Source organism: Panthera leo, chromosome A3 (genome assembly GCF_018350215.1).
Source record: "Panthera leo isolate Ple1 chromosome A3, P.leo_Ple1_pat1.1, whole genome shotgun sequence".
NCBI lineage: Eukaryota > Metazoa > Chordata > Mammalia > Carnivora > Felidae > Panthera > Panthera leo.
Window position 1 is genome coordinate 47,967,439 of NC_056681.1, and position 21,441 is coordinate 47,988,879.

Genomic DNA, 21,441 nt, shown 5'->3' on the forward strand with positions numbered 1-21,441 from the left:
GAAGTCCTTTGTCCGCCGCCCACCAGTCCCAGGACGCGCGCGGGACGCCTGCCCCTTCCCGGTGCCGGGCAGGCGTTGCAGACGGTCCCCTACTCCGCATGGCTGACCCCACCCGGGACTGTGCGCAGCACAAGGGTAGTTGGCGCCGCGGGCTAGCGACCCGAGACGAACCTGAACGTGACCACGCCCCCGCCCCCACGCTCATGTGACCTTCTGGGGCTGGCCCAGCCCCGCCCCCGCCGCACCGTGAACACCCTCTGAGATGCCTTCGCGGTCTTCTACGCAGGCGCAGATTTTGGCTCGCGGCGGGTGACGCAATCCCGCGCGGACTGAGAGACTCAGGCCCTAAGCGTACGTCGAATCACGTAACTTTCCCTGAACGGCCTCCGCAGTCGGACGTGCGCGCGCAGCCCCTCCCCCAGCCGCGGGAGGGGGCGGGGATGTCTGGGGTGGGGCGGGGCCTGCGGCGACCAATCGGCAGCGTCCGCGCTGGTGCCGCGCCCCGCCCAGCCGGCCGTCGGTCCCCCGGGGCCTGGTCCGGCCGACGCGCGGTGGCTGCAGCGGCGGCGGCGGCGGCGCCGGCTGGGAGGTGAGTGTGCGGCCCGCAGGCCCTGCGGGCTCCTCGCCCCAGCTGCTGCCTCCCGACTTGTCCGCATGCGGGGAGCGGGCCGGCCGCGCGTGCCCTCCGGGAGGAGCCGCGGGCCTCGGGAGCGCAGGAGCCAGGGACTGCCGGGAGTCGGAGGTCCAGGCCCGGTCACGCGGGCGCCGTGGACGCCCGCGGCCCAGCAACCACCGAGTCCATTTGCAGCGGGGGCGTGTGTCCCTCCCTCGGAAGTGTGCTGGTCGGAGGGGCGGAGGAGGCGGGGGCGTCCTCCGTTGGAGCGCGACGCCCACCCGGACGCGGCTGGGCGGGAGCGCCGCACCCTCCCCAGTGCGGAGGGGCCTCGGAGAGCCGCCGGCTGGAGCGCGATGCTCGAGACGGAGGTGCGACCGGGTGCCATCCAATTACAGTGGGAGATGCAGCTGTCACCCAGGCCGGAGGATTCCTGTCGCCATGATCACTGCCTTTCCTTCCTGTGCTCAGACAGGATGGGAAATCTTGCTCAGAAATCATTTTGTTGATAGACTCAGAAATTACTATCAGGCCGCCTCTATGTTCACACGTCTGCCCGAGGTGCCGTTTGGCAGAGGTTTGGGAAAGTGGAGGGCTGCTGGTGAGTATGGGCATCATGCTGAGCAAGCCCTCTGCAGCCATTTCTCCCAGGCTGGGGCTGGAATGCATGACAGTCCTTGGCCTATTGTTCCCCCCCCCCTTCCCCCCAACACCATAACTCTTTACCTAGGCTTATCGGTATTTTCAGGTGAGTGCTCAGGCTTCCTGGATGTTCTTGTTACAGTTGAACTCTCAGAGGGCAGTCTTTTTTCATGTTTGTGGGGGGCTGGTGTTTGTAGGGAGCAAATTGTAGTGCCAGGTACTGGAAGCAGTATCACTGGTGGGAATAGAGAAGTGGAGAGAGGTCAGGCTGGTTTTCCAGGGAAAATGAAGACAAGTTCTGCTCTAGACATGCTGAGTCTGAGATGACATCTAAGATCTGGCTGAAGGAGGACAGGTACTTTGGATGGGTGCTGGAGATTTAGGAACTAAAACATACTGGGAAGAGGAAGGGAGATTCAGGAGCATAAGCTTTCTATGAGAAGAAAGCACATAGTCAGAGAGTGTGAGGCGAGAGTAGTGCCAGTCAAGCAGAAGTGACCCATGATGGTGTGGGGTGCCATGGAAACCAAGGAGAGAAGACCTCTGGGTGGGGGTGAAATCTGCAGCATCCACAGCTGTGGAAAAACCTAGGGAGGAAAAGCAGCTCTTTGCATTTGGCATGGCTGAAGTGAGGGGCCTGCTGAGCAGTTTCAGTGCAAGTCAGTTCCACCAGGCCAAGCCTCAAACCTCAGTCTCAAGGTTTACCTTGTTCCTCTTCTGTGAAATGGGGATAACAGTAACACCCAGGCCTAGGAAGCCAGTAGCAAGTAGCTTACAAGTCTCAGGTGCGCTTGTAAGCACTTGACATGCTTGTACTCACTGAAGCCTCGCATGGCCTGGCAATCTTGTACAAAAGAGCAGACTGTATGTAGTTTAGAGAAATTAAGTTACTTGGTCACTAGCACAGCTCCTGAAAGTATTCTCATAAAGTGATAGGAATTCAAATTATGAGGTGTTTAGGGGTGCTGGAAATGGCCATGGATTATGGACTGCTTTTCCATGAAGTTTTCCTCATGGAAAGTAGTTATTTAGTTGGTTGTTTTCAAAGGCAGACATGATTCTCTAAGATTTGTTCTCAGTGGCAGCCATGTGTTTTGTTTTAATTATTTGGTTTCCTAGTCAAAGAGCTAGACATTATTGTTGCAGTAAATTCTATTACAGTTTTGAGGTCTGGGTCTATAAGGAAGGTAGAAAATGTTCTAGGTATGCAAGTTCCTGCCAGAATATATTTCATTAGGCCTCACTTTCGTCATTTATGGTTATCCCTGGGAGAAATCTTAGTATTATTTCTTTCATTAAATATTATGAGGGTACATCAAAACTTCACTTTAGAAACCCGCTAAGAAGTGGTATGATTTGGGGTCACCTGGGTGGCTGAGTCGGTTAAGCGTCCAACTCTTGATTTCGGCTCAGGTCATGATCTCATGGTTCGTGAGTTTGAGCCCTGCATTGGGCTCTGCGCTGACAGTGTGGAGCCTGCTTGGAATTCTCTCTCTCTCCCTTTCTCTCTTTCCCTAGCCTGTTCATGCTCTCTCTCTCAAAAATAAATAAGCTTTTAAAAAAACGTGGTGTGATTTATATCTTTATGTGAGGAAAGTTGGGTTTTGGTTGTTAGTCAGCTCCTATCCTCTAGAGAACTGAAATAATTCTAATTTTTAATCCTTTTGCTTTAGTGGTTGCTCATGCATGAATAATTCTTGCTTCTGTTTTCAGAGCTGTTTTTGGAAAGAAGAAACATGGAAAGTGGTGCAGTTCTGCTGGAATCCAAATCCTCACCATTCAACCTTCTGCATGAAATGCATCAGCTGCGCCTTCTTGGTCACCTGTGTGATGTGACTGTCAGCGTGGAGTACCAGGGTGTCCGTGAAGAGTTCATGGCTCATAAGGCTGTGCTGGCAGCCACCAGCAAGTTCTTTAAAGAAATGTTTCTTAACGAGAAGACTGTGGATGGTACGAGGACTAATGTCTACCTAAATGAAGTGCAAGTTGTTGACTTTGCTTCATTTCTTGAGTTTGTCTACACTGCGAAGGTACAGGTAGAGGAAGATCGGGTGCAGCGAATGCTGGAAATGGCCGAGAAACTGAAATGTCTGGACTTATCGGAAACTTGTTTTCAGTTGAAGAAGCAGATGTTAGAGTCGGTACTTCTGGAGTTGCAGAACTTCTCCGAGTCACAGGAGGCAGAAGGGAGTAGTGGCTCCCAAGCCACCATTGCCCCTGACCCCAGGGCAAGTCCCACCGTGGACATTCCTCTTGCTAACGGCCTCGGGGATTCCTCAGATCCCCCAGCAGAGACAATCAGCAATGGTGTGTTGCCAGATATGCCCCCCAGGAAGTCCAAGGAGAAACCAGACAAGAAAAAAGATGCAGTCAAGCCTCCCTACCCAAAAATCAGAAGGGCCAGTGGAAGGCTGGCTGGAAGAAAGGTGTTTGTGGAAATCCCTAAAAAGAAATACACAAGAAGGCTCCGGGAGCAGCAGAGAAGTGCCGAGGACAACATGGGGGACTACTGCAGCCCCCAGGACCCTAGCCCGGATGCCATGGGTGCAGAAATGGAGCCCGTCACAAAACATGAAGAATGTGGCACGGCAGTGGAAGCAGTGCAGGTGCTGCCAAAAGTGGGTGGCCGGGAGGACGCAGGCCGTCGGGAGGAGGACGAGGACGAGGATGAGGAGGGTGAGAAGAGGAAGAGCAACTTCAAATGCACTATCTGCGAGAAAGCCTTTCTTTATGAGAAGAGCTTCCTGAAGCACATCCGGCACCATCACGGAGTGGCCACTGAGGTGGTTCACCGCTGCGATACGTGCGGCCAGACCTTTGCCAACCGCTGCAACCTCAAGAGCCACCAGCGCCACGTGCACAGCAGCGAGCGCCACTTCCCATGTGAGCTATGCGGCAAGAAGTTCAAGAGGAAGAAGGACGTCAAGCGGCACGTGGTGCAGGTGCACGAGGGTGGCGGCGAGCGACACCAGTGCCAGCAGTGCGGCAAGGGCCTGAGCTCTAAGACGGCGCTGCGGCTGCATGAGCGGACGCACACGGGCCACAAGCCGTATGGCTGCACCGAGTGTGAGGCCAAGTTCTCTCAGCCCTCGGCGCTGAAGACCCACATGAGGTAGGGCCATGGCCACCAGCTGAAGCCGCTGCAAGGGTGCTTTTTACCTGGGATGCAGCCTCTTGATGTTCTGGAGACAGGTGTCGAGAGATCGAGGTAGTTCCAGGGTTTGACCAGTGTGGCCACATCCAGAACATTCTGTATCTTAATCTGTGCCCTCTAGAAGTTGGGGGCTGCATTCGGACCTCTGTGAATTCTCTTCCTGAGTAGAGGTGTCTTTTCATTCAGCCTTCTTACAGGTCCCAGGCTGATGGCTGTCCCCCTCGCCCTGTGCCCAGTGCGAGCACAGAAGCCTGGATACCGAGCCCTGGCCCACCCAGCCAGAGGCCACTGGGAACACCAGGTCTACCAGTCTGGTTCTGCAGCCATGCAGGCCAGGCTATCCTGATCTCAGAGTAGCCTCTGGAACTTACAGTGCCACCATGCTTGAGGGGCAGTTGAGCTCATCACCTTCATTGCTCTTTTCCTGACTGTTTATTTAGAACTTGGGCCTGTGACCAGCTGGGTCCCATGGTCCCACTAACGACCTCAGTGAGAGGCCATTTAGGGCTTTAAGACATTCCTCTGGTCTTAGGTGTTTGTTCTCTGGGCTTGGAAAGTGTGCTGTTGGTTAGCCCAACCTCCAGAATCAGGACAGTGTTTTCTGTTCATAATTTCTAAAGTGTAGGGTGGGGTACACCAGTTTTTAAGTAGGTGTCCTTCCAGGCTTCACTGTTTATGCTTGAAATCCAGACAAGCAGTTTCTCCTGTAGTACAGACCTGCCGTCAGGCCGGGGCCAGTCTTTGGGGCGGTCACATGGCATTCATTGTCTTTTTACTCTATGTGAGAAGTTTAAAAACTTGGCTTAGGAAGTGCTTAGAGAGTTGTGGTCGATGGCTACTAGTTGGGAAACTAAAATGCTGAGGTGTCCTCCTCGGAAACCAGGCTTCTTCAGCATTTTGAGAACCGTTCTTTCTGGCCCGGTCATTTTTGTATATGTGCTGCCGAAGCGAGCACTGGCCTGGTCATTTTTGATCATGTGGTGCTTTGTCAGCCGTGGTCCCCAAGGTGTCTGTGGTTGATCACTCTCACGAGGAAGCTTTATACAAATGTGGCCCAGCACCATTCAGTAGTTAAGAAAGCGTGCAGAGGTGCGTGTCTGCCAGCCATGCAGTGTAAACCAGAGGGCGGTGAGGGGCTGTTCCGCGCCCCTCCCCCCGGGGAAGTGTGGCAGCCTGCTGGCCCCTGCTGGAAATGGATCTGGGGACAGAGGTCACGGGCCTGTGTCTTTCCACTTAGGCCATTCTCATTCGGTCTCTTGGAATAACCACCTTTGCAGGCTACAGTGGAAATTGTATTGCAAAGTCGGCTTTGAGATACATCCTAAGTTATCATCTGAATGTTGTACTTTCAGAATTCATACAGGGGAAAAACCTTTTGTCTGTGATGAATGTGGTGCAAGATTCACTCAGAACCACATGCTGATTTATCATAAAAGGTGTCACACAGGTAAATACTCAATGCTGTTGTGATTGAATGTCTTTGTAGCTGTAGAAGAAACTGCCATTTAATTTAGAAGTTGGCATCTCCCAAAGTGGTGCAGGCTAAGGCCATGATATAGCTTTTCCATCTCATAAGTGAGCAAAAACGAGTAAATAAAATATGCCTCTGCCCCTGGTGCTGGCGTGCTTGAGGTAGCGGCCTGTGCACACTGGGAAGTGGAAGGTGGCAAGGGAGTCTTACATATGATGAGGTATGAAACAGTTCCTAGTGTTTTAGCCCAAAATTCCATTTCTAGGAATCTGTCCTGAAGAAATTGTTCAAAATATGGGAAAAAACTATATGGTGTCACCCACCTACTTGCTCTTTGTAATAACAGAGCATTGGAAACAACCTGATCGTCCATCCACAAGGAAGTGGTCCAGTAAACTGGTAAATCCATCTCCTGCCGGCTCCTGATGGGGCGGCTCTCAGGGCTCTGAACGTTATGAAAAACACCTGTGCCCGGATGTGGACTGGAAAACGCACAATTATGCATACAGCTAATCCCAGCTACATTGAAAACCTGCACATAAGAGACTAGATGAAAACAAATTTCTATGATGTATTAGGTAGTGGGATTATCTCATTTCTATCTTCTAAATTTTTGTGATGTGATTTTATTATGTGATGCAGAAAATGTAAGTTGGCTTTATTCAAATTCAGCACAGTAATGCTGAGGTTCAGAACCTTGCTGTATACAATACAGAATCTAACTATTGTATGCTGCTGTTACCATACTAACCCAGTTCTTTCTTACTTGCTTGCATTTTAAAATGTTTATCTCTAAACACTGCCATATGAGCCTCAAGTTCAAATGCAGGTGAAGCAGAGCCAAGGCATTTAATGATGTGAATTACTGAGACTGTGAAATGAGAATCAGTGCCTCATGGAAGATTGGGGGTGGAGGTGAGGTCAGGCTATACTGAATCATTAAATAAGCACTGGTCATTTGATGAAAATAGTAATGTATTTGGGTTCTGTTAAAGGCAGTATTTTTATTTTGTTGTTTGTGAAATCAGGGGCACATCTAGTAATCAGATGCGTTTGATTTGTGGGATTAAAAGACTCAAATTATACAACATGAAGTGGGAACATTTTTCTCCTGTTATGTACTCTAGTCCAGGTTGATGGGAGTTGCTGCCTGAGAGCAGCTGTGCATACGTAGCCATGTAAACTTCCTATCCTCCCAAGGCGGACTTTTGCCCTGATAAAGTGCCAGAGGAGTGCTGCTTTGCAAAATCCAACAGTTCCCCCAAACAAGTTGTAAAATTTGTTTGGAATGACTGAATTTCCAAAATGTGGGCTGACTGAATGATCTAATTCTAGGCTAGTGGAATCCTTCTTGGGATTTCCAAGTGTATTTTACGTGAACTTTCAGCAGATAGCAGACATCTTACACAACTAGGTGTTTTATGACAGTTTTAACTAGAAGATGTAACGTGCTGCCCAGCACGGTGCTTTCGAGTTCATAGGTGATCTAGAGTGTGGGCCAACTCTTAGAGTGTTCTGGTGCCTGTATCATTTCTAACTTTCTGTTTTATCTTTTCATGTAGGTGAAAGACCTTTTATGTGTGAAACATGTGGCAAGAGTTTTGCTTCTAAGGAGTATTTAAAACATCACAACAGAATCCATACTGGATCCAAACCCTTTAAATGTGAAGTTTGTTTCAGGACTTTTGCCCAACGGAATTCGCTCTACCAGCATATTAAAGTCCATACAGGTATGGCTGGAATGTAGCCAGGGAAGGGAGTTCAGTGTGGCAAGAATAATATCCCAAAGGTTTTAGATTCACTAGAAAATCATTTGGAGTTGAGCATTATTTTGTGTGTTGTGATAGCATTTTTAAATTTCTGAGTTTCTAGTTTCTGCCTCTGACAAACTGAAAAGGTATGAATGTTTGAATGTGTATGTGGATATGTGGACATTTGAACTTGGGGTAATGATCTACATGTTAGTGTATACACACACGCACAAATTCAGTTTCAGTGGGACTTGGAATTTTATATTCCGTTACTGTGGAAAACAGGTGAATTTCTGTAGATGTAATACCAGCTTTTGGCTTTGGCTCTCTTTGGGTGTAGGCCATAAACTCCTGTTATTCGAGGGATAGATTTGTACTTGTCAGTCGACTCTCCGGTCGTTCCCAGCGCAGCCTTCCTCCTGATGCTTTCTTTTTTTCTTTTTCTTTTTTTTAAAAGTTTATTTATTTTGAGATAGGGCGAGCAGGGGAGGGGCAGAGAGAGAAAGAATCCCATGCAGGCTCCATGCTGCCAGCGCAGACCCCAATGCAGGGGTTGATCCCAGGAACTGTGAGATCATGACCTGAGCCAATATCAGCTGGACGCTTAACTGACTGAACCACCCAGGCGCCCCTCTGCTGATACCTTCTAGTGGGCATGATTCCAGAGTGTATCAGAATTCAGTACAGTAGGCTGGAGAGATGAACCAGTGGTTTTCTTCTCTTCTGTCTCAGGGGAACGTCCTTACTGCTGTGACCAGTGTGGCAAGCAGTTTACCCAGCTCAACGCTCTCCAGCGTCACCATCGCATCCACACAGGGGAGAAGCCGTTCATGTGTAACGCGTGCGGGCGGACGTTTACTGACAAGTCCACTCTGCGGCGGCACACCTCGGTAAGCAGTACTGTAGCTTCGGAATGACAAATCTCTGGGCCCCACATACCCTTAACTCTAGACAGTCAGAAATGCTGGTCATCATTCCATAAGGTGGTTATAGAAGACAACAGGTCTCTCCTTTTCAGGTTTTCTCTTCAGGGTGTACATTCCCAGTGTGAATGAAGAACTGAGTTTCAGGACTCTAAAGGCACAATCTATGATAAGTACTTCCTAACAGTAACAGTGGTGGTAGAAAATGTTTGGCTATTAGTGAAAGGGTATTTTGTTGTGGTAGAAGCAAAATTAAGTTGAAAAGAGACCATTGTTTTAAAAGATGTACTTGTTCTTGGGGCACCTGGGTGGCTCAGTCAGTTAAGTGTCTGACTTCCACTCAAGTCATGATCTCACGGTTCGTGGTTTGAACCCCGCATCGGGTTCTAGGCTGAATGCCTGGAAGCTGCTTCAGATTCTGTGCCTCTCTCTCTCAGAAATAAATAAACATTAAAAAAAATGTAAAAGATGTACTTGTTCAGAGACACGTTGTGATTTTTGTTTTGTGTTTGATTTGTAGATACATGATAAGAATACTCCATGGAAGTCTTTCCTTGTTATTGTAGATGGCTCACCCAAGAATGATGACACACACAAGACTGAACAGCCGGACGAAGAATACACACCATCCAAACTTTCAGATAAATTGCTGTCTTTTGCAGAAAATGGCCATTTTCACAACCTAGCCACAGTCCAAGCTAGTGTACCTGCCGTGCACGAGAACAGTTCTGCAGACACAGCTTGCAAGTCAGATGATTCTGTGGTGTCTCAGGACGCTCTGCTGGCCACCACCATCAGTGAGCTTAGTGAGCTGACTCCACAGACAGACCCGATGCCCACACAGCTTCACTCTCTGACCAACATGGAATGAAAGCTTGGAGTCACCTGCCAAGCACATCCTACGCTGCGTCTCTGTGTGAGTGATCACTGTACACAAGTTAGCATCGGGGGCTAAGACCAAGAACTGTGTGGGCAAAATGGGCAAGAATAGCTTCTGCACATTTTCCTGAATCTCTGCTAACTTGCACGTCTTTATCAAAGCATTTTTAGAGCTTTCCCTTAAAAATCCCAGTCTGCATGACCTCAGCTACACTTGATCAAGAAACAAGGCAGTTAACATGACCTCACTTAATCCTGGTGCAGGTTGTATGCATAACCGTTCTATTGCTTGTCTTGATGTGTATGAAGTTTGGACAACTACATAACTATAGATCCAGAGCCCTGGCCCAGCTCATAAAGTTAGTGTTGGTGGTCTCCCTCGTCTCTCAGCCTGCCTTACACTTCAGTGTGGGTTTATTACTCTGATACCTTTAGGCTATTAAGCTGAAATAAAACTGGGACCATGTTTTCAACTCTTTCCTATTGAACTGAAGCAAGTCTGATTTGCTCTGGGGACCCTTGAATGGGACTGAAGAAATGGACAGTTGCATCCATTCCCTTCCACCTCTTGTTTTGTAGGCACTGAAGAAGAAATGACAAATTGAACGCTTGCAGAATGGCTTAGTATACTCTCTACTCACAGCACATATGCAGCTAGGAAATTGGTCCTGGAATAACTGCTAAAATGAAATGTGGCTGGTGGGTTTCATTCCTAAAATCTGATTAGGTAAAAGCTGTCCTACCAAAGATTCTAGCAGCAAATGGTATAGTTGTTTTGCAGAGGTGTAAAAGATTAAGCAAGAGGATTTAGAACACTTGAAACATCATGTAGTCCTTTTATTCACAAGTAGCAATGAGGTGGTCTGGCACATCTTAGAACACAGAGTGTTAGTATTTTTTGCTAGGTATTCTTGACTGACTCCGTGATGTTCAGAAACCCAGAATTTCTCATTCATGTATCAAGCGCTTGCCACAGGAAAGTAATTCCCAGAGTTTCCTTGGGAGCACGTGAGCATGTAGCAGAAGGGACCAAAGGTTTGGAACTCATCTTTGATTATGCCTTAAGAGTGGATTGTGAAGAACCAGTAACTTTGTCTTATGTGCTTCTGAGGCTGACTCGTGCTGGCCTTTTGCTCAAAATGAATTTGCAATGAAGATAACTCTGCTGTATTTGCTAAGCCTGATCCTTGGTTCCAGTGGCTTGGGTATGTTGCCACACGCTAAGTGCTTTGATTCACGTGTAACCCTAAACATGCTAATTTAAAAAGAATCCTGAAGAATTCTTTTATTAGTTGCTATTTTTCCTACATTTTAATTTATTAAACTTGCTGTGAAAACATACACACTTTCTAAGAGAAAGGCAGTTTATCCTGAGTTCCAGAATGAAGTCACACCTGCACTATGCCAGAGACTAATGCAGGAAGACATTCTCCCTAAATGCTTACTTTGTTCTAACTTGTGACATGTTAAACACGAAAGCCACTCTGAGATGTTTTAGGTGCTGATAAAATGTTTCACACTTGCTCTTGAAAATCACAGTACTGAATTTTCAATGATAACGTGGTTGTGTTTATAGAATAAAAGTGATGTCACACAATCAATTTTGTTCTCGGTAAGAGAATGAGCCTGTCCAGCTGATGTACTGTTTCATGGGATAAAGTCATCTTAATGAGAAGGAATTTAAATAATAGATTATTTTGTTACCTACTGGAAGAAATTTTGTCTTGAATTTGTTTCTTTAGAAATTCTACAAAAAGTCATTTACTGTGTTAATAAATGTTTGCTTTGTAAAAAGTTTTGCAAATCTGAAGTTTATTTCCGCTGTTAGAATTTAGGCTCTGTAGAAATAAGATACTTAATTGAAACAAATATTTTCTTCATTTCATGGGTAATGAAATTCAAAATCAGGGCCTGTAGTCCTAGGATTCGTCTCTGTAACTATCTGCACTGCATATGCACTCTCCACGTGAACACCTGGCTGTGAGGGACGCTGGCCTTGGCATGCAGGGGTGGTAGCTCGAGCAGCCAGGACTCTGGCGTCTGCACAGAGGCCTCTTCAGTGTGATGTTACAGTTCCCATCACAGATGTGTCTCCAACTAGACCTGTTTGTCTTCCCAGGATGGTAAGGCTGCCTGGGAGAGCAGAAAAATGAAAAAACCTTGTAGAAGATCCAGCACAGCAGGATTTGTGGGGTGTTGCAATTTCTTAACCCAAGTACAGTCTTGCTGGGAAAAAGCAAGGCTACCCTCTGAGTATGTCAGTCCCAAATGCGTGATTAGGAAAGTGTCTTGGGTGCTGGTGCTGCTTGTCCCAGAGCATCATGAAAGGTGACCAAGGGGATGATTTATTGCCTTCCCAACATTTGTGGGAAATACTCTCAGTGCAAACTCCCAAGCACTCTGTTGCCTTTGCTTTTACCAAAATTTGCTGTACAGAATTTGAAAAAGAAAGCCATGTGGTGGTGGTGGTGGGTGGGGAAGACCTTTACACTAAAGTTGACTTTAACAGAAATGTGGTTTTGCTATAGGTGATAATCCAACAGATTTGAGTGTAAATTATAATTTAGTTCTAACCCATTAAAATCTTAAACCTTGCCACACCACGGACATTTTCTGAGACCAAATGAGTGCTTGTTCCCGAACTTGATGGTGTTCATGTTACTTGGAAGTTAACAGTATTATTTTGATGGGGAATATAGGGCCTGGGCACTCACACAAAGGGCCATTTGTACACCTGTACCAAGGTGGGCGTATAGAACTGGGCAGGCTACAAACGGCTCCAAGGGCCACCTCGCAGATCATCCTAGCAGAACCCCAGAAACCATCCACATACCTCTGCCTGTCTACTCAGGGACCCTTACCACAGCAGCTCCCGTTAGGAAAGGGTCCTGGGGAGAGACACCTGAATGAGAACTAAACTAGAATGATCAACAACTAAGAATGCCTAGGCTGGACAGCCTATTCCGCCATTCATTTTTAAAAATTTGCTTTGAATTCTCTTTAAATTGTTGTGAATATTCTTATGGACCTGACCACTCTTCTCGGAGGGGAGGAGCCGGTCTGCAAGAGGCCTCGTCCCCAAGGGCATCCTCTTACTCCCCAGAACTTGAGGCCCGAGTGGCCCATGGGCTTGCTCCTCCCCAGGGGCACGTGTTGTCCCTGTATAGACATTTGCAGAGTGACATGAACACCCACACTGCACAGAGGTGAGGGGCTTCAGAGTTCCTCACCTCCCCCCACAACAGTCTTCTAGGAACCTGCTCTCCCTGCACTTGGCAAGTGACTGTGGCCTAAAGGGATGCCGGCAGGAGTCCTTCCCCTGGCAGCCAGAGGGATGGTACCATGCAAATCCAGGGACTGCGTCTACAGGCTGAAACCAGGGCTGCCGCCAAAGCCTCTGCTGGCAGAGATGCCCCAGGGCAGCAGACCTCCACCAAGTGAGGGAGGTTGGGCAGAGCCCAACTCGTGTTTGGATGGAAATTCAAAGAGCTTAGAGAATATTAATGCCCATTACCTTAACCTTAATGGGAACAACTTCAAGGAACTGAAGTTTGATTTGTTTAAATTTATCTAGAAAAGACCCATCAAAGTATTCATAATTTCCACTTTATTTTCTGTACAGGGTGATGTAAAACATACACACTCTTTCTGCTAAGGTAGAGTGATGGTCACACGGTTAGTTTTCATAATATAATCCTCCACCCGAGAGGTCAAGGGAGGAGACCCCGCGATGGCCGGCTCAGCACGTGGCGGCGGGAGCCTGCTCTGGTCCACAGCTCACACTGCGGGCAGGCGGGTCGCGGGTGGCATGCCGTGCTGCCGGGTCCTCCGACAGAAGCCACAAAGGTTTGCATTTGGACATTTTAAATGCACAGTATCAGAGGATACAATAAATGCACACACTTTGGTTACAGGGATGTCATCACGCATGGTCACAACTGTGCAAAAATACTGTTTTCAAATCATTAAATAAAAAAAGGAGGAACTCACATAAGCTATATAAAAATGTTGCCACAAAAAGCAAAGCTTTCCTGTAAGAAATTGTGACTGACTCGGACTATGAACTAACCCCCAATCTGCTAAAATACAAGAGCTGGAACATAAATACTCATTATATTTTGTTCATAAAGAATATTCTGTAACCCCTGAAAACTAACTCGGGCCTCAGTCATGGTACTACCCAACGTTGATGGGACATTTCAAAAGAAGGAAGTTTGGGTAATGTTAACAGGACTGTTCTCATTTTCCTTTTATTTTCTGGCAGTTCTGTTCTAGCCATTACAATTATTTTAACTCTTTTCATGTAAATATTAAACACAGAAAATTATTAACTCAGCCACTGATCCCTGTTTACTTGTTTACTTCAATACAAACAAGCAACTCTCCAACTGTTTTCACAAACCACCACTTCCTCAGACAGGGCTTGTAGGGGCCACGAGCGCAGGGAAAGGAATTGCCTTAAGAGAAATCATCTTGTTCTTACTTCAAGTGGTCAGGCCAGAAAGTCCTTTTAACAAGTGAAACAAACCTTCACACTAGTGATTAAACAAGCACCTGGCAGGTAGGATTTAAATGCTCTCCAGGTGGGAAAGACTCACAGCCTGAGGACACAGGCTAGGAAAGCACTCACCACGCCTCACTTTCACACAAGTGCATTCAGCTGGCTGTGGAACAGACTGAGCATAGGAAACCACCCTGTGCAAATCATTTCTTCATAAGAGATTCCAATAGGAAGTGAAGAAAGTAGCAAATGGGCCATGTTCTCAATTGTACCATAAGTGATAGCCCTCTTTCTTGTAAGAATCCCAGACCTTTGGAGGAAGGAAGGAACACTCATCAGATTTCAGGGCCAAAGGCAAGAGTGTACCATGGCTTCTGACCTTCCTCTCTAGCCATCACTGACCTTCCTCCCCACCAGGCTACCTTGCACAGGTGACCCCACAACTGCAGCCAGGAAATCCTCAGCCACCTGAAGGACAGCCTCCACCACCAGGACTCAGCTGGCCCTTTCCAACTTCCTTTCTTGCTATGTTCTCCTTCATCCCAGCCCAACCTGCTTACCACCACCATGCCTTCCTTCTCTCTCAGCCCCTGGACTGGCCACACCCTCTACTTCTGCCCAGCCAAAGCCTACCAATCCCAGCTGAGGGACATCTAAAAATGAAAACACCCTTCAAATTCCAGTTACTATCTGACCTAACATGGGGAATTTCATTATGTGTATTTAATGACAGCAGCATAATTTAGAAAGACCCCTAAACTAGTCTAGGAACAAATGCATATCAAACTTAAGTCATTTAAGCATAAGAATACACACAGAGAAGATTCAGGAAATAAGAGCATGTCTAAAGCCACAGAATGTAAGCTTATAAGTCAATAGAGCACATATTATGTAAACCAAAATGATACAACTAAATTAAAATATACAAGCTCAAACAATTCCATCAGCCAAGAGGCAAATCGATCCTCCTCAGAAGCTGGTTGGCCTTCTTCCCTAACTGGACACACAGTAAACCCCTGTACCAGTACTTACCCCACCTAACCCAACACATTCAACAAATGGGTAAAATAATGACTGTTCTCTCAAGCTCTGACCTAGATAAACCCCAGCTCTGATGAGGAGTCACATGGCGGGGGCACAGCAGGCACCGTCTCAACGTGGGCAAGTATCTGAACATGAAAATAAAAGGGACATGCCAATTGAATCACATTTATGTGAATATAAAGAAAGGATTCCACCCCAACAAAAAGTGGAAACAAATTCCAGGAAAAGGAAAAATTGTTTCTTATAGATCTTACATGTGTGAGTGAGTACAAATTGGTCAAACTCACCCTGACATCCACCCATACATGTAAGCAAGCCCTGCCAGGAAGCTCCCTTTTCTCACAACGTAAGTCAGTGCTGCTGACAGACCCTGGATGTTCTGAATTTCCGCATGCACATCAGCAAATACAACAATATAAAAAGCAAACACACTGGTCACTAGCACCATCATAAGAATCACAACAACAAATAAACAATTTCTAATAAGTGAAGTCATAAAACTCATTCCTAACAGCCATCCTGAACTAAACATGTACATTTAGAGAATACATCCAGGTACGAATTTATAGAAAACAAGCAAAGCATCTATTACCATGATTAGGTTTGGTACTCCAGTCCAAGAAAATGACATAAAAATACGTGGCAAAGTTAAACATGGGCTCTGCAAATATCAAAATGATAGGAATAAGATTGTGAAGTGGTTCTCAAAAAACCATGGGGGCTCCAGTGAGCATGGAATAGCCTATCACACCTACAATATGCACAGGACCTTCCCAGCTGTCTGCTTCACAAAGACACAAACACAGGGAGCTTACACACATACACACACGGTTTGGCTCATATGCAAAGAATTAAGCCATTAAATGGGCATCCCATAAAGATCATGTGGCCCTAACATGAAACTAAAGAGGAGTCAGCTGCATGCCACAAAGACATAATGTTCACTTTAGGTCCCCGTCTCCTTCTCCATCCCCTTGGATGGACTTTTTGATACGAAGCAACATGGTCGTAAGCCACTGATCCAAGCGAGATATTGAGTCAAATTCCTTCACCTAGTTTAAAGAAAGAGGAACAGGAATTATTCCATGGAAATACAACCAAACACACAAAAAATAATGCCCCAGGCTGTTTAAATATTTCCAGTGATAATCCTCCAACTTTTTTTCATTTAAACCTTTCATTCCAGTTTATAGCTTTCATCTTTAAAAATAATATGTTTTTTCATTATCCTGGGACTATTTTGGTGGAGCTAGCGACAAATTCCTGTGCTTTTTATACTGCTCTGTATGCTAACATGCTAAACTCCTAACCACCTTTATAATTGGAAGAGCATACTTCATGTGACAAAGGAAATGAGACTGTGTATAAGAAGAAAATGTGGAAAATTACTGGTGTTGCATGCATGAACGTGCTTGCAGACACAGAACATGTGAAAGCAGAATCCCTTTAACTCATTTCAACACATTACCAAAGAGTGATATCTTAACAGGATGTGATGGTTTGGTAGCAAAAGTTAAATGGGAAAATATTCCTTTCTACTATCACTTCAAAGCCATGATGAATAAATTAATGGAGGATACTGAGAAATCTGCTGGATTCTAAACACAAGATGGCAAAAGATGGGAAAATAGAAAACTAATGAGCACAAAAAAAAGTCTTCCATTTTTTTTATTCCAAGAATATAGCAATCTCTCACTGCTTTGTTTTTATATTTTAAGCTATATTTAACTGATTTTACTTTAGTTATTTATAGATCAGGTATTTTCAAAGGAAAACATTAAAATAGCAAAGTGTAACAGTTTATGATACTCTCTCTTAAATTTGTCTCCCAGCTAAACTCAGCATGGCTAATAGAACTGTCTAATTGTAAAGGTTTGTGGGATATATAAAACATGACCTTTGGAAAATATAACTTGGGTATATTGGATAAATGTTCAAACAAATGTTCCCCAATCCCCATTCCAAAACATTTATACAGGAAAAGGAAAAGAAGTTTCTGTAATTTAAACTTCAAAGAATGTACTGCATCCCAAACACATAACTTACTGCTTCAGTGTAAGCTTCACTGTTCTGTTCTTCATGAGCTTCTAGAAGTTTCTGGTAGTGTAAGTATGGAAAGGTTAGTTTGATAGGCTAAACAGTCCCACCCATGGATAGATACTTCAAATATAGAAATAGCCTTAGTATCACATTAACTGATGTTGCCAAACACCTTACAGAATTGAGGAAATACTCAAATGTAAGCCAAGAGCTACCCTAAGGCAGGGACCCAGTTTTTGGGCTAACATTTCCGAGCTGCCTGGGTTAGAACACAATATTTCCGTCCTTGACTCTGGTGGCATTTGAGACCCACTCTGCAAAGGCAGGAGAATGCCAGCGCTCCTCACAGAATTAGAACTTCACTTCAGATCCAATCCCACCTGACAGCAAAGACTGTTTTTCTTCTTCAAATTGTGATGTTACTTACTTTCAATAACTTACATTCTCTTGAATCAGTAAAGGCTGGAAACATTTCCTCATACTTCTCAAGAGCAAGCTAAAAGAGAAAAAACACTTGTTAATGTGTGACTTGCTGAATCAGGAAATAAAGCACTTTCTATCTGAACATCCTAGTCCTTCAGTAAGATCTACCTGAAGCCTACTTAGGTGTATAACAAGTATGCTGTTACACTATCAGCACAGGAAACCTATTCAATCTGAATTACCAACTTCAATTATGAATACATTTCTAAACTAATTTTTCTGTATTAGGTTGCTGTAGAGATGACAATGTGGACCAAATCTAATTCTTTTTATTAGTTTATTTTTGAGAGGCAGAGAGAGAGAGACAGAGTGTGAGTGGGGGAGGGGATAGATAGAGAGGGAGACACAGAATCCGAAGCAGGCTCCAGGCTCTGAGCTGTCAGCACAGAGCCCGACGCAGGGCCCGAACTCACAAACCGTGAGATCATGACCTGAGCTGAAGCCGGGCACTCAACTGACTGAGCCACCCAAGCGCCCCACCAAATCTAATTCTTAAAAACAAACAGACAAGGTGTCCATTTCCATCCACTACACTGTCCAGATTGCAAATAAATCCCAGTGAGACCTTGGCTGGAGGCTGGAAGGAAGGACACCTCCCCTTCAGTGGCTTCACTTCCGCCCTCCCACCTCCAGAAGGACACAGCAAGGATGCCCAAATCTCTGCCTCCTGTCTCCCCAATCCCCGTTCCAAATTGATTTTGGAGTTTGAAAGAAAGGATGTTATTCTACTTTTACTTTTTCCCCCTTAACCCCCTAATTTCTTTAAAGTAAAACTACTGAAGGGAATGTGACTACCAGTTTGGCAGCTGTAACAAGATTACAACTGGGATGCATAGCACAATATTAGCATTATTATTATTATATTAATGAGGGCAGCTTGGTCTTGTTACAACCACTATCACCCAGTGAAGCACACCACGAATGACAGGGGGCCTGAGGCTTGTTCTCATGGGTCAAGTGCAGCAGAAACTGGCACTGCGGGCCTCCTTACCTTGGCATTCAGCTCATCTACTATGAAGTGACAGAGGGCCGCTTTAAAGAAGTAGTCCTTTGCACTGTACTTCAACAAAGGATTATCCATAGTGTTTGCCCCAACCTAGGCACAGAAAGCAGAATTAGATTTCAAAGGTTTACCTTCCTATTAGGCAAACTGATCCTCACCTACCCTTTAGAAGACACTTGTTTTATCTTACTTACATCAGTTTAGCTATAGATACATCCTTTTAACCCAGTATCACACACTAGGAAATTCTACTAGACAAGAAATGGAATTTAATACATAAAGTGCTAACCTGTTAAAAATGACCCAGAAGACTATTACTTTCAGGAAGACGGAATAGACATTATTTTTCTCCATCCCTCCTGCTAAGTGCAACTAAAAGCCCCATTTTATATAAAACCAACATAAGGAGACTGAAAGGAGGAGACACGTGGAAAACACAGCACAGGTTCCCTGCGTTTTCTTTTTCTTTCATATATCCTGGACTTGGAACAAAAAGTTAGCAACCCATAAATGCCACACTAGATGCAGCAAAAAGAGAGAGACAGAGAGAGAGAGAGAGAGAGAGAGAGAATATACAGAAGTTTGCTTTGTCTAGCTGAAAGACCAAGAAAGGGGGAGCCTAGCAAGACAGAAAAGTTTAGGAAGTTACTGCTCTACTCCAAATACCACAGAAAACTGTGGCTCCACCCCCACTCACTTCAGCAAAGACCCCAGACATAGCTAAGATGTCCATCCTTCTGAGACTGCAAGGGAGATCCCCAAAGCCCTGCCCCCTGCCTAGGTGGCTTCACAAAGGCCCAGTAGGGAACCAAGCCTTTATCCCCACCAGCTAGTAGTGGCCCACCCTTCACCCCTGCTTCAAGGCAGTGGAGACCTGGAGACCTCCTGGGGAGCCTGGGCCTCACTTCCACCCAGGAGGAAGGAGGGAGGGGTCATCCCCCATCTCCCAGCAGGTGAGATGTCAGAAGAGGCCTATGGAGGCTTACAACTTCCACCACCACCTGGCAGAGCAACCCCAATATAGTATTGGTGGCCGCCTCCACCCAGCAACAGTAGTGAGGGCCCAGACGTTAATGGAGGCCAAGTGGGGGCTGAGCTTCAAGCTCCAGCTGGCGGCAGTGAAGTGACAGGCCCCTACTGCAGCCAGAGCAGGGTCACAGGACACTAGCTGAGAGGAAAGGTTTAAATAGGTTCCAGTCCAGTTGTCAACAGTAACTCACTCACAACACCAAAAAAGGAGATCTTAACCTGAATGGAAAACAACAACCAAAAGATGACAGCTTTGAGGGGATAGAATTGTTAGAATTACACAACAACGATTTAAAAGGAGCCCTAATAAAAATGCTTCAAGCAGCAATTACAAAATAATGCTTAAAACTAAAGATAAAACAGAAAGCATCAACAAAGAAAAAGAAATTTCTAGCAGAGAAAAAAATCCATAAGATATAAAAAAAAAAAAAAAGTAGAAATTTCAGAACTGAAAAACACAATAACCAGTATAAAAAATGGATAGGCTCAACAGCAGAATACATGGAAAAGAATCAGTGAACTAATGACAGAAATTAGTAATTAGAAATTACTCAGTTTCAACAACAGAGAGCAGACAGATTGAAAAAAAAAAAAAACAAAAAACAAAAAAAACAAATGAACAGAGTATCCGGGACTATCAGACTATAAAACAAAGTCTAATACTCAAGTTGTCCAAGTCCTGGGAGAAGAGAACAGAGAGAGGGGCTGAAAAAGTACTTGAAGAAATAATGGCTGAAACTTCCTAAATGTGGCAAGAAACATAAACTTACAGACTCAAGACGGTTAGTGAAACCCAAACAGGATGAAAGCAAAAATACCCGGGCCAAACTGCATAAAATTCTGAAAAACTGAAGCCAAGGACAAAATGTTAAAAGCAGCCAGAAAAAAATGATACCTTATCTACAGGAGAAAAACAACTTGAATGACAGCAGACTTCTCAGAAGTCGTAAGTGGCACATTTTTCAGGTACTAAAGAAATCAATTGTCAACCCAGAGCTGCATACCCTGGGAAAAGATGCTTCAAGAATGAAGGGGAAATGAAAACATTCGCAGACGAAGGAACACTAAGAGAATTTGTCACCAGTAAACCTGACCTAAAGAAAATGGCAAAAGGATATCTGTTCTTTAAATGCAAAGGAAAAAATGAAAGAAGTAATCTTAGAACATCAGAAGAAAGAAAGAACATAGTAAGCAAAATATGGGTAATACAATGGGCTTTTCCTGTCTTCTTGGGTTTTTTAAATTATGTTGGACAGTTTAGGTAAAAATTGTATCATTGACTGAGGTAGTTCTCAAAGTATGGAGAGAAAATTATACATTGAATGAAGAGGAGAAAGGGACAGAAAGGAAGGTTTCTCTATTTCACTGGAAATAATAAAAATGACGATACCATTAGCTTGTGATAAATTCTGTACATGGTATACCTAGAACAATCACTAAAAACAGCTACTCAAAGACATTTACTTGAAAACACTATAGTCAAGCAACCCACTGTAAGTTATGGCAGGACAAAGAAAACAAAAAAACAAAAAACAGAGCATAAATAGAAAGTAATAAATAAAATGGCAGACTTAAGTCCTGATACATCAAAAATTACATTAAATGTGAATGCTCCAGGTAAACCAATTAAAAGACAGACATTAGTAGAGTAGATTAAAAAGCATGGCATAACTACATGCTGTCCACAAGAAACTCACTTGATCAATTACGGTAATATAGGCAGGCTGAATGAAAAAGATGGGAAAAGCTATCTCATACAGACATTAACCAAAAGCAAGCTGGAGGCTATATTAATATTAGGTAAAGTAGCCTTCAGAGCAAAGAAAATTAACAGAAACAAAGTAAGACATTATAAAATGATAAGAGTATCAACGTACCAAAAAAACATGGCAATCCCATGTATGCAGC

The 21,441-nt window shown here is 45.0% G+C and overlaps 2 protein-coding genes across 7 annotated transcripts in view; one reads left to right on the forward strand and one right to left on the reverse strand.

Moving 5' to 3' along the window:
- The first annotated feature begins 529 nt into the window (after positions 1-529).
- GZF1 (GDNF inducible zinc finger protein 1) lies at positions 530-11,227 on the forward strand. 3 transcript variants are annotated; one of them, XM_042931770.1, is made up of 6 exons: positions 530-589; positions 2,969-4,367; positions 5,762-5,856; positions 7,443-7,610; positions 8,364-8,521; positions 9,075-11,227. In XM_042931770.1, the coding sequence occupies exons 2-6, from the start codon at positions 2,992-2,994 to the stop codon at positions 9,423-9,425; spliced, it is 2,148 nt and encodes a 715-aa protein (XP_042787704.1). In that variant the 5' UTR covers positions 530-589; positions 2,969-2,991; the 3' UTR covers positions 9,426-11,227. The 3 variants fall into 3 exon arrangements, with proteins under 3 accessions (XP_042787704.1, XP_042787703.1, XP_042787705.1); XM_042931769.1 differs by lacking the exon at positions 530-589 and adding an exon at positions 1,045-1,214; XM_042931771.1 differs by lacking the exon at positions 530-589 and adding an exon at positions 1,045-1,214 and having other exon boundaries at positions 9,121-9,340.
- A 1,798-nt stretch (positions 11,228-13,025) lies between these two features.
- NAPB (NSF attachment protein beta) overlaps positions 13,026-21,441 on the reverse strand; it is a 40,868-nt gene continuing 32,452 nt past the window's right edge. For all 4 annotated transcript variants that reach the window (XM_042931772.1, XM_042931775.1, XM_042931773.1 and 1 more), the window contains 4 exons: positions 18,493-18,597; positions 17,446-17,514; positions 17,025-17,075; positions 13,026-16,030 (listed from right to left, as the gene is read on the reverse strand). In XM_042931772.1, the coding sequence (XP_042787706.1) occupies positions 15,920-16,030; positions 17,025-17,075; positions 17,446-17,514; positions 18,493-18,597 (336 nt within the window). In that variant the 3' untranslated portion in view covers positions 13,026-15,919. The remainder of the gene's footprint in view (positions 16,031-17,024; positions 17,076-17,445; positions 17,515-18,492; positions 18,598-21,441) is intronic.

What these genes read in the sequence shown, in the direction of transcription:
- GZF1 (XM_042931769.1), top strand. Translation starts at nt 1,055, where the DNA reads ATGATCACTGCCTTTCCTTCCTGTGCTCAGACAGGATGGGAAATCTTG. An exon ending in GCGCTGAAGACCCACATGAG is followed by an intron (nt 4,368 to 5,761) that starts GTAGGGCCATGG and finishes TTGTACTTTCAG; the next exon opens with AATTCATACAGGGGAAAAAC. An exon ending in GCATATTAAAGTCCATACAG is followed by an intron (nt 7,611 to 8,363) that starts GTATGGCTGGAA and finishes CTTCTGTCTCAG; the next exon opens with GGGAACGTCCTTACTGCTGT.